Source organism: Cryptotermes secundus, unplaced genomic scaffold (assembly GCF_002891405.2).
Source record: "Cryptotermes secundus unplaced genomic scaffold, Csec_1.0 scaffold523, whole genome shotgun sequence".
In the NCBI taxonomy this organism is placed as follows: Eukaryota; Metazoa; Arthropoda; class Insecta; order Blattodea; family Kalotermitidae; genus Cryptotermes; species Cryptotermes secundus.
The window spans coordinates 179,301-191,662 of NW_019734360.1; the positions used below are offsets into that span (position 1 = coordinate 179,301).

The 12,362-nt window shown below is 46.9% G+C and overlaps 1 protein-coding gene across 14 annotated transcripts in view; it reads right to left on the minus strand.

Annotated features, from left to right (window-relative positions):
* Positions 1 to 12,362, minus strand: part of LOC111868862 (MAP7 domain-containing protein 2) — a 210,648-nt gene that overhangs the window by 57,045 nt on the left and 141,241 nt on the right. For all 14 annotated transcript variants that reach the window (XM_023859894.2, XM_023859896.2, XM_023859891.1 and 11 more), the window contains one exon: positions 9,125 to 9,205. In XM_023859894.2, the coding sequence (XP_023715662.1) occupies positions 9,125 to 9,205 (81 nt within the window). The remainder of the gene's footprint in view (positions 1 to 9,124; positions 9,206 to 12,362) is intronic.

The window sequence follows — 12,362 nt, forward strand, 5'->3', positions numbered from 1 at the left end:
TCTTTTTACTCGTTTGTCAATTCACCATGATGGTCAAGCAGGTGAGTTGGCCTGTTAAGCCCTGAAAGTCACATATCAGCCTGGCAAAATACCATCTTTAAACATTACCATTCAGAAAACAGGAACTATTGTCGAAGTAACATGCCACCCATGAGGCAGAGAATGGATCTGGCAGAGTAACTTTTAGAAGACAATTCAACTTTCTCAGCGGGATCTGGACTTTAAACTGGTGACAGACGCACAGGCAGCAAGAGGAATGCCCCACTCAGATCTTGTCAAAGAACGTAAACAAAAAACATTTCTACAATAAAACAGTGAACTTGTATATACGAATTCCCTTCAAGGAAAGGAATTCATGCACTCAAATGCCAGCAAAATATGTGGCAAATTAGGAACATCACGCTAAGAAAAGCTGGTGGCTCCCACAGTAACTGGTACTATAAATTACAAATGTAAATTCCATAAATGGTTAAAACTTTAATACACTTACCATTACAGGATATGCTATGATGTTTTCATTATTAGCTTCAACAAGAGTTTCATAATAAGTTTACCGACACGTTACTGACAATAAATATTCTCTAAATAAAGTTCCACGAACATAGAATATCAACTAGAATATTACAATCAAAATCAAGTTCTTCCACAAATTCCTCAAACCATTTACGTATCATTAAAATTTATGTCCTGACGGAGAGGATAACTTGTAACGAACAATGAGAGCTCTCTTACCAAATTTCATAAAACCTGATAAGGCTATACCCAAAATACATTTCGCTTCATGCACTTGTACTTTCTCAGGCGCAGTTCTCACATGGCATTAGTACCTTCACTGCAATATGGCTTGTAACTCCTTCTTTCCCCCAGAGTTGATAGAATGTCATGGTAAAGTGGATAGCATTCCTGCATCATATTCAGGAGGTCCTGGCTTCAAATCTCGGATTGGAGATCAGCAAGCTCTACTTAGGTTTGTTACTGTTTTCCTCAGTCCCCCATGAAAATGCAGTGGTGGTACCTCAAATTACGCTATGACCACTTCTTCCAGGCCCTTAACAATTCATATTTTTGTTAACTGTCCCATAATTTGATGCTATATAAGAAGCCAATGAAGGCATCGTTAAATCTTGTAACTAAGATTAAGACATCACCTTTTGCAATTACTTCTAATAATGTATGTCTTACTGCCTTTCTCTTCTCTGTGACAAAGTCTTCTGTACACGTGTCCGTGTCCACATTTTATAATTACAACAAATCAAAATGGGGTACAAAGCCATAGGAGAATTTCTGACTATTTACATACGAATGTGGCCGCGCCATGAATCAGGCGGTATCCTTCTCACCGCGGAGGCCCGGGTTAAATACCATGATGACTTCATATGAGATTCGTGGTAGGAGAAGTGGCGCCAGAGCAGGTTTTTCTCCGTGCCTCTTCTGTTCTCCCCCGCTAACCCATACTCATCCATCACCATCCCCTGCGAGGTGCGATAACCCTGACCAGCAACACATTATCACACCTCGCTGGGTACTTGGCTGGTTATAAACGAATCCTTTTATGAACTAGGGCTTGCGCGGGTGTGTGGACAAAGGCGCGAGATAGCTCGTTAGGGCAGGCTCAGGCAGTGCCATAGCTCAAGCGGTTAGTCTCTGGCTTCCCATCGCTGCGGCCCGGGTTCGATCCCGGGTCTGGTCAAGTGGGATTTGTGGTGGACAAAGTGGTGCTGGGGCAGGTTTTCTCCGAGTACTTCGGTTTCCTCTGCCAATCTTCATTCCACCTACTGCTCCACAATCACCCTCACCTATCATCTGGGGCTTGTACAATAGGCCAGAAGTGGCCGCAGCACAAGGGACTTAGCCCCACCCCACTAGCAAAAAAAAGAAAATAGGGCAGACTCATGTGTTATCTCCTGATAACGTAGGCATCGTACGAGAAATCTCCTATCTTGAAAAGCAGCTGCATTGCCTTCCACATTTTACACACCGTCAAGTAGCTAACAGGAGCCTGGGATTACCTACGATTGAATTGCTACCCGCGGAAACGCTTCGACACAGCTGCATTACTGATCGATGGTTGGCACGGACGCGCCACAAACGCGCGTGAGAAAGGAGCCTATTTCTAGCTAGCAAGCAAACCAATCAACCAACTCCATGTAGTTGAGCCTTACTTGAGAAGCCACCAGTCGCTCAGCTATTCAAGAAATTCCCAAAATTTTATGGAACCCGAAGGTTCATTACAAGAGCCCTCCACTGGTCCCTATCCTGAGTCAAATGAATCCTGTCAATACTACTCCATCCTGTTTCTTCATGATCCATCCTAACGTTAACCTCCCACATTCGTCTTGGTCATCCCAGTGGTCTCTTTCCTTCTCCTCTTCTCATGTGTGCTACATGCCTTGCCCACATCCTTGCCTTGCTAGTGGGGTGGGACTAAGTACCTTGTACTGCGGCCACTTCTGGCCTATTGTACCAGTCATCCTTGCCTTAAACATTATATTTGGCGAAGAGTACAAGTTGTGGAGCCCCTTACTGTGCAATTAGCTCGAACTCTCTGTTATTTCATCCCTCGAAGGCCCAAATATTCCCCTCAGCACCCTGTTCGCAAATACCTTCAGTCTATGTTCCCCCCTTAATGTCAGCGATTTCTAGCGCACAATAACATTCAAATGGGAGTTACAATTTATAATAATGGTTAAATAAAACGAAGGGCGGCCAGAACTATTAAAACATAACAATGTAAACAATTATTTCATAACATTTCAAGGAAGAACTATTCTATGAGGTTTCAACTCTTCAGGGCGATAACTATGAAGATTACTGGTTTCTGGGATGTATGTTTCGATATGTTCCCGGTGAGGACTGTTCAGACTGTAGTCTTCTGGCCTGTGACACCAACGCTGCCTCCATCGTCAGGGTAAAGTGCGTACAGTGATGAATCGAATGCTTTACATATATACATAGGTGTGTTGCAAGGAGTTCATTCAGGTCCTCAGGAGAAGGGAAATGGAAACGCAAAAAAGTGGACACTAAACGGCCATTTTCAGACCATATATTGTCACAGGAAGAAAATAGTACTATGGGAAATGTAGGCTCTTGCCCGCCAGCCCCCCCCCCGCCAGGACAGGACGTAAGTAATAAGTAAACAGTCCTTCGAGGGCCGGGTAAATGAGCGTCGTGCCGGAAGAACTACCACATTTTCTGAAACTATCTTTTCCTCTGAGAACTTTCATAGTTTCCTTCACGAAGCGTACGTTGGGCCGGATCGGGTCTGTCTCCCCTTTACATCTGTGTGACTACTTTCCTTGCAACCGATTCCTGCAACACGCACTTCGAACTGGAAGATCAGGCAGCCATGTTCTTCCGACGAAACGTTGGCATTCACTTGTCAGACTATACACAATTTCGATGGTTCGAGTCCGAGTTCCGGTAGGGTCAAGAATTTTCTTTTCTCCATGTCGTCCAGACCGGTGCTGGGGCCCACCCAGTCTTCCATCCAATGGGTAACGGGGGTTCCTTCGTCGGGGTTAAAGCGGTCACGGCGTGAAGCTGACCACTCACCTCCAACTAGTGTCAAGGTGAAGAAAATGTTAATCTATACATCCACTCCCCCTTATGTGTTCATGGCGCAGTGCTTAGTTAAGCACAGGGACAGCTTTACCTCGAGAGAGATGTAGCTAGGAATGGGGGGGAACTTTGCAGCAAACAATGATTTCGCCATGCACCTAGCATTTCATGCCTTTGGGTAGCCAGGCGCCGTCACGGTTCGGCTTCACGCAGTGCGCCAATGCGGCCCACTCACTCTCGTCCTCTCGGCTATGCGACGTGGGAAATCCGGCACGCAAAAGCAGAACCGCGAGGTTTCGAACAACTTCCTTCCGTCAGTCTAGAGAAGCGTCCAACAGCTCACTCAAATAGCGTCAAAAGTTATGATGGTTTCTGTGGTTAATGAATTGGAAAACGCGTGGGGAGAAGAAAAAGTAACGGGCCAAATGGTTTCGCCGTTTTCTTCAGTTCCTCAAAGCAAATGCCGGGGTATTAACCCAAAATTAGGTCCTACCAATTCTAATCACCCTACCACTTGATGCTATACGGTCTGAGTTATCTCAAATAATTCCGTAACCGTCCCAGGACTGACTGGCGACATGCATGTAGCACCGGGTCTCGAATGTCGCCACCGGTTACTCTCATAACTAACAAATATATTTTTGTTGAAAACCATTTTCCGGTATTCAGACCAATTTTCTTCGTAAGGCAAAGAAAATGTTGTCCCTGTGCTTAATCGCTTAAGTGCTGCGCCATGAAGACATAAGGGGGAATGGAGGTATAGCTCCACCTTTCTTGACCTCGGCACTAGACGGAGGTGGGTGGTCAGCTTGAGGTACCTACTGTTGAGGCTGTGTGGGCCCCAGAACCGGTCTGGAAGATGTGAAGAAGAGAAAAGTCATGCATTGCCGACTCCTTAATTTCCTCAGTATCCTGCATTTTCACTGACTATTTTCAGTTTGGTGTTGCGGGTCTGAGGTTACCCGGCTGCAAACTTCCGCTTTCACTTCTTCTAAAAAAAAAGTACTGTCACAAACTGGCGGGCGGAAATCTTCGGTTAGCTGTGGAAAAAAGGTCCAGTAAGCATACTGCCATCAGCAAGCTGCTGCAAAGTGGGTAATCTGACTGTCCTCACGCTTTGCTCTAAACTGCAAATTACTAACAAACTTGTCGGATTCTACATTCTACGAGCGGTGGTAAGAAACAGCGCGGCCTTGTGGGCCGAGCAGTCTGGATGCAGACTGACGCTTCGGAGAAACATACGGCATCCATCTTCAGGATCGAAGAGTAAACGAAGTAAACTCAGCCGCCTGATTCTGTTCCCTTTTTACCTGGCTTACTCTTCGACTCCTATTAACGATTTTCTTTACAGGATTTTACGTTAAGGTCATGTAGCCACTGAACATATTGCTAACATTTAAATGCGGTCACCACAAACTTTTGCCTGAGAACCGCGGAAATGCTGTTATGAGATTCTTATTTGCAAGATATATAATTTATTTTATCTATTTGAAACCAACGACAGGCTGTTGAGAGTATCTGGACCGAAGAGGGATGAAGTGACAGAAGGTTGGAGAAAACTGCACAATGAGGAGCTTCATAACTTGTACTCTTCTCCAAGTATAATTAGAATGATCAAGTCAAGGAGGATGAGGTGGGCAGGCATGTAGCACGAATGGGGGAGAAAAGGAATGCATATAAGATATTGGTGGGAAAGCGAGAAGGAAAGAGACCACTAGGAAGACCAGTGGACAATATTAAACTGGATCTTATAGTGATAGGATGAGATGGGATGGACTGGACTGATCTGGCTGAGGATAGGGACCAGTGGAGGGTTCTTGTGAACACGATAATGAACCTTCGGGTTCCATAAAATGCTGGGAAGTTCTTGAGTAGCTGCACAACTGGCGGCTTCTCAAGAATGGTTCAGCTCCATGAGTGGGTGATTTGAAACCAATGCTGGTTCTCAGTCACTGAGGGACACATATGGGTACATACGTTAAGAGCTATGAGACATGAACCTTATCTGGGCCGATGGCACCCGGTTCTAAAGACGTAATTACAATTTGACATTATTTCATCTGATAGGTTACATACAAAACCTTCCATCAGCGTTTCCTTACTTGTCTGTGCCAAACGAAATACCTTAATATTGTCACGAATTATGTGACTATAGACGGGGTATGGACTGGCGGATGGATTTACTGACCACTTACACACCACTCGGAACTAAAATTACGGCGCTGTCTCTAATTTTCGCACTTCACAAATCACCACAGCACCCGCTAAGCCTTTTTTTTTAGCCTGCTGTCATCAGCCGTTCCTTGAAAAGGGCTTCTAACAATGACAATTCTTCAGCTTCGCGCCCTCAGGTTCTATCCCCACAACCTCCCGTGAAGAATTCAACTCTCAACTAACCGACAACTAACTCCCAGTCTGGCGGCCATTTCACACCACCCTCCTAGCCTCCCTTCACAGGCTGACTTTCAGCCAACTGGATCACCCCAACTGTCCTTCAAAATTACTCCTTGGTACGGGTCAAGCCCCGTCTGTCACCTTTGTTAAGCATGCTATCGTCATAACGGTGTCTTTAAAGCTATCCATGTAACATGACGTGGAGGTCCATAGGGTTGCGAGAGGTCGAGGCTCCCACATTATCTAGCCAATCGGCTCACGAATGGCGGTTGTGTTGTCAGCCTTACGCACCAGCCGCCCTTTACCTTCCACGAAGATTCCTGGTAGTCATTCCTGTTAGAGGCTGAGTCGACCCCAGGTTCATAGTGCGGCAGGAAGGATTAGGTCAATTTAAAAGTCCAGTCACCTCATCGGGAATTGAACCCGCGACCTTCCGGCTCGTAGCACAGTGCCTCAACCAGCCACGCTACAGCGTACAGACTGCAATGGGTTCAACAGGAGCTGTGTTACACTGCTCCACATTTGATACAACGGACGATCAGCCATCCATTGGTGCTTAAACGAAGCACTGACAAACGACGGCTGCTGCCGATGATAACACCCCAAATCGCCTCACAAGCTCCATGGACTGAGGCCTACCACACGCAAACCTGTGCAAGCTACAGCAGACCCCCTGGTTTCTGCGGCGGAAGTTTCGGGAAGAAGAGGCGTAGAACGTCGAAGGATTTCCGATGTTTCGTTAAACGCTGCAGCTGCCATCTTCGGAGTTTCTTTTTTTAATGCTAGTGGGCTGGGACTAAGTCTCTTGTACTGTGGCCACTTCTGGCCTATTGTACCAGCCCCAGATGATAGGTGAGGGTGATTGTGGAGCAATTGGTGGAATGGAGATTGGCAGGGGAAACCGAAGTACTCGGAGAAAACCTGCCCCAGCGCCACTTTGTCCACTACATATCCCACCTTACCCAGACCCGGGATCGAACCCGGGCCGTCGCGGTGGGAAGCCAGATCTTGGGAGTTAATATCTACAGAGGGAGTCGAAGCCCTTATACACATTTGGCAGACATCTACACTCTTCATATCACTGCGGGCGGGGGGCTGGAAGCCCGTATACAGATCTGAGAGCCCGTTTCTGGGTTAATATCTTGGGGGAAGACTGGAAGCCTGTATAATAGACATAGCAGCCACCTTTAGAATTAACGTCTTGGAGGTGAGGGACAGGACTTGAAGCCTTATACATCCGGCAGCCATCTTTAGGATTAATGTACTGGAGTGGGGGCTTGGAAGTCCATTTATAGATCTGTCACATATTAACCCTGAAGATGGCAACTGAAATGTTTGCCGAAACGTTGGAAACCATTCTGCGCGGCCTGTTACCGATAGCCGATGATATGACTACAGTACTTCTCTCGGCGACAAGCTGTATATGAACACTTCAGCTGTCTCGGCCTGCTGTTCAAGTGTGATGACAAAGCACCTTGGCTACGACCGGCGAGGCAATAATCCGTTGTTTTATTGCTGACTGCTCAATGCACCACATAATAACCGTCAGGTCTAAGAACAAGGCAGTAGGCAGAAAGATGTGCGGGAAGCTGAAAGGCGAAACGTAAAAGGTAAAGCTATCCCTGTTAAAAGGTCGTCGAGGCGCCCACATTTTCTAGAAAATCGGCTCACAGACGGCGGTGACGTCAGCCTTACGCATCTCAGCCCTTTAACCCCAGGGAGATTCTTGGTACTCATTTCTGTCAGAGGCTGAGTCGTCCCCAGAGCCATAAGTGCTCCCGAAGCATTAAGCCAACTGAAAAATTCAGTGACATCGTGAATCGAACCCGTAACCTTCCGGCTTGTAGCATAGTGCCTCAACCAACTATCCTACCGCGTGCCCCCGAAAGGCGCAGAGACGGAGACTAAAGGCAAATTACAGAGAATGCGCATCTGACGTAAAGGTCAATATTATTAAGAGACCACTATAGCCGAGTGGTAACTAAGTAAGCAGGTGATTTCCAAGTCCTTCATTACATTTGCTGGCAAATAAAACCGTTCTGCACGATTGGTATGTGCCAGGTAGAAGGTAAAGTTCTCCCTGTGCTCAAATTAATTAAGCAATATGTCATGTAGACGTATCGGGGAGTGGATGCATACATCCAAGTATTTTTTACCTTGGCACTAGATGAAGTAATCACCTCAACGCTCCGGCCGCTTTACTCCTGGGAAAATAATCCCCGGTACCCACTGGATAGGAGACCGGATGGGCCCCAGAATCAGTATGGACGACGTGGAGAGGAGAAAAATCTTGCCCCCACCGGCGCTCGAACTCAAACCCCTCGGCCATCCGGTCCGTAGCCCGTCGCTGCGTTATCCCGGTTCAGGAATGTTATATCCACTGTTCTCAAAACATAACAACACTGCAATATGCCAAGCAGGCTGGCACAGCGGTAACGCTCTAGATTTTTATTAGGGAGGAGCTCGGTTCAAATCTCTGGCGGCACTGCAGCTATCCTGAGGTGTTTCGTGGTTTTCCTCGGTCCCTTGAAACAGACACCACGATAGTACCTCCACTAAACCACTATCACTTCCTTCAAATCCTTACCAATCTATCATTCATACTACAGGGTGATTCTAGATTACTGTCGGGGTTTCGGTGGACTATAAAAGAAAACGACAATAATTTAGAATCACCCTGTATAATTTGGCGCTACAGCGTAAATACTCACAGCGACGAAAAAAAAAAAAGCGGAAACTGCAATATCCGAGGCCGGATTATACTCCCTGCTATTACACTATTTATTTTGCACAAGTCGTATTCACTCCATGCAGCATTTTTCGGAAGCGAAATGAGAAACTGACGAGTTCCATCTTCTGGGATATAATGGCGAGTCAGCTGACGCTTCGGAGGAAGGAATCACCTCCATGTTCACTGTCGAAGAGTAAGCCAAGCAAGAGACCAGAATGCATCAAGCAGAGCAAAGCAAACCACGTGCCGGCTCACTCCTCAACCCTGAACACGAAAGCGATACTTTCCTCCGAAATGTCGTCTGACTTTCGCCGGACGACAGCGCTACAACAACTCAGAAGATACACGTATAACTCTTAATATAACTTCCGCTATCAGTATGAAGGTAGGTTGTGTAAGCCTGCAGACATGTGTGACGGCAGTCAGTGCGTGGGAACCAACCTTTGTTAGACGTGGCAGGGCGCGATGAGCTGTGGGGGGGTGGACCCGAACGCTGGTTGTCCTCCACAGGAGCGGCTCCAGCTGCAAACAGGAGACAAAGATATCTTAGCAGAAGTCATACAGCCTACTTCATCAATTCATATTTATCTAATAAATATAAAGTTATCTCTGTGACAGACCGTGAAGACCCATAGGGTTGTGAGACGTCGAGGCTCCCATATTTTCTAGACAATCGGCTCACAGATGGCGGTGAGGTTGTCAGCCTTACGCACCGGCCGCTCTTTACACCCCCAGGAAGATTACTGGTACTCATTTCTGTTAAGAGTCTGAGTCGACCCCAGGGCCATAGTGTTGCTGGAAGGATTAGGTCAACTGAAAAAATTTAATGACCTCATCGGGAATCGAACACGTGTCTTTCAGGCTTGTAGCATAGTGCCTCAACCAAATACGCTACCGCGTGCCCCCGATAAACTGGTTCAACACTTAAAATGGGAACACAGAGAGCACATAACCCCGCATTTTCTCCTCAGGAAGGACCAACAGAATCAATCCAGGCGAGGAAAACACACTCTATTGCAGGAAATCTTACTACGTTTTCGCCGGCTGTAAATGCAAAGCAGCTGAGCCCCTGGTATCGACGAGCTAGATATTCCCGTTTAAAGTCGATACCTTTGACATTTTCGACTGTACCGCTTCCTAACTATCGTAGAAAGCAGGCGAGAATGAACCAGTGGCTTAGAACATTTCATTAGCTCTGTACGGAAGCCAATGGAATCGTTCTGCTGGCAGCAATAAGCACAAAAACGACTTTATCGACCTGTACATACGTCAGCAAGATCTGTGCAACATCTCACTTCACATTTGTGCATACCCAAACCACGTGTTGCCACGAAGGCGCTGCATCTTTCCTCCCCTCCCACCCCTCTCCAAAACAACTGTCGCTGGATAAAATAGAGATACAGGAAAATCACATTTTTTTCGTAGCGTAGCTGATTGAGGCACTATGCTACAGCTAGAATGTCGAGGGCTCGATTCCCGATGAGGTCACTGGATTTTCAATTGACCTAATCTTTCCAGCCGCACTATGGCCCTGGGGTCGACTCAGCCTCTAACAGAAATGAGTACCAGGAATCTTCCTGGGTGTAAAGGGCAGCCGGTGCGTAAGGCTGACCTCGCTGCCATCTGTGGGCCGATTGTTTAGAAAATATAAGAGCCTTGACGTCTCACAACCCTATGGGTCTCCACGGCCTGTTACAGGGATAGCTTTGTCTTGTTTATGTTTTATTCCAAGTTCCTTCAGTTAGATATAAGAGAGGTGCACAGTTTAGGCTGAAGCAAAATATAGCAACAGTTTCTGCCTAAAACACAACGGAGGGTGTGCCATGACTAGGAAGTGACGCAGGTCGTTACGTCAATATGACAAGTTGCCACATCCTAATTTCAGTGGGATGGGAACCAATATCGCCATATCTCACAAAGAGATTTTTCTTCCGTGTAGCGTAGTTGTTTGAGGCACTATGCTACAAGCCGGAAGGTCGCGGATTCAAGTCGATGAGGTTACTGGATTTTTCAATTGGCCTAATCCTTCCGGCCGCACTATGGCCCCGGGTTAGACTCAGTTTCTAACAGAAATGACTACCAGGAATATTCTTGGGGGTAAAGGGGGGCCGGCGGGTAGGTCTGACAACCTTGCCGCAGTCTATGAGCCGATTGTCTAGAAAATGTGGGAACCTCCACATCTCACAACCCTATGGGTCTCCAAGGCCTGTTACAGGGATAGCTTTACTTTTTTTAATTTTTAGGTAGCCTACTCCAAGTATAAAGTATCAAAGATGTTTCAGACAAAGGATAACTAAACTATATAAGATGCTGTTGTCCCTGTACTTAACACATTAAGCACTACACCATGACGACGCATGGGGAGTACATGTATAGATGCACTTATTGTTGACACCAACACTACTTGGAGGTATGTGGTCAGCTTCACGCCCCTGCAGCTTTACCTCCGGGGAAGGAGCCCCGGTACCCACTGGACAGGAGGCTGGGTGGACACCAGAGCTTGTCTTAACGCTGAGAAGTAGAGAAAAATCTCGTACCACTGCCGGGAACTGAACCCCGGCCACCCAGTCCTAGCCCGTCAATATACTGACTGAGCTATCCCGGCTCCACACACGTGGACATGATTGGCGATTGCACCTGCAGTTATCGTAGCGATGTCTATCAGGGATGCGGGTTTTTGGGTTGTAACGTCTGCTTCTGCTTGTTTCCTGCTTACACTCCGACCCTGAAGACAGAAGCTATATGTTCCTCCGAAGTGTCAGGTTTTATCCGAACTATATGGCGCTATAACAGAGAAGACCGGACTCTTTGGCGATGTTCAAAACCCACAAAAAGGATCAATACCCGCACCAGACAAAAACACATGAATGGAGCCCATCGGACAGAAATGATTACATATGTACAGGGTAGCCCAAAAGTGAGTTAGGCGGTTTGTAAAATGTACACTAGGGCCGCGCCATAGCTCAAGCGGTTAGTCGCTGGCTTCCCACCGCGGCGGCCCGAGTTCGATCCCGGGTCTGGTCAAGTGGGATTTGTGGTGGACAAAGTGGCGCTGGGGCAGGTTTTCTCCGAGTACTTCGGTTTCCCCTGCCAATCTTCATTCCACCAACTGCTCCACAATCACTCTCACCTATCATCTGGGGCTGGTACAATAGGCCAGAAGCGGCCGCGGTACAAGGGACTTAGTCCCACCCCACTAGCAATAAAAAAGTACACTAAAATGCACCATGAATGTATTACTTAATGAATTTACAAAAAAAATCGAAATAAGATTCTTCATCTTCAGAGTGCAACTCAGAACGATGTGATACGGTTCTACAAATTGAATAACAGCTTTAAATCTGAAAACTCCTCCTAATACGAGAGGGCATTTTAAGTTAACTCACTTTTGGGCCACCTTATACGTGTAGGTATGTAAAGTTGTCCCTATGCTTAACTAATTAAGCACTACGCCATGAAGATGTATGGGGGAGTGGATGTATAGATCCACATTTCATTGACCTAGGCACTAGCTGGAGGTGAGTGGTCAGCTTGAAGCCCCGGCCGGTTTACACCCGGGGAAAGAGCCCCCGGGTACACATTGGATAGGAGGTTGTGTGGATCCCAGAACCGGTTTGGACTTGGAGTAGAGAAAATTCTTGACCCTACTGGGACTCGAAATCCGACCCCTCGGTCGTCC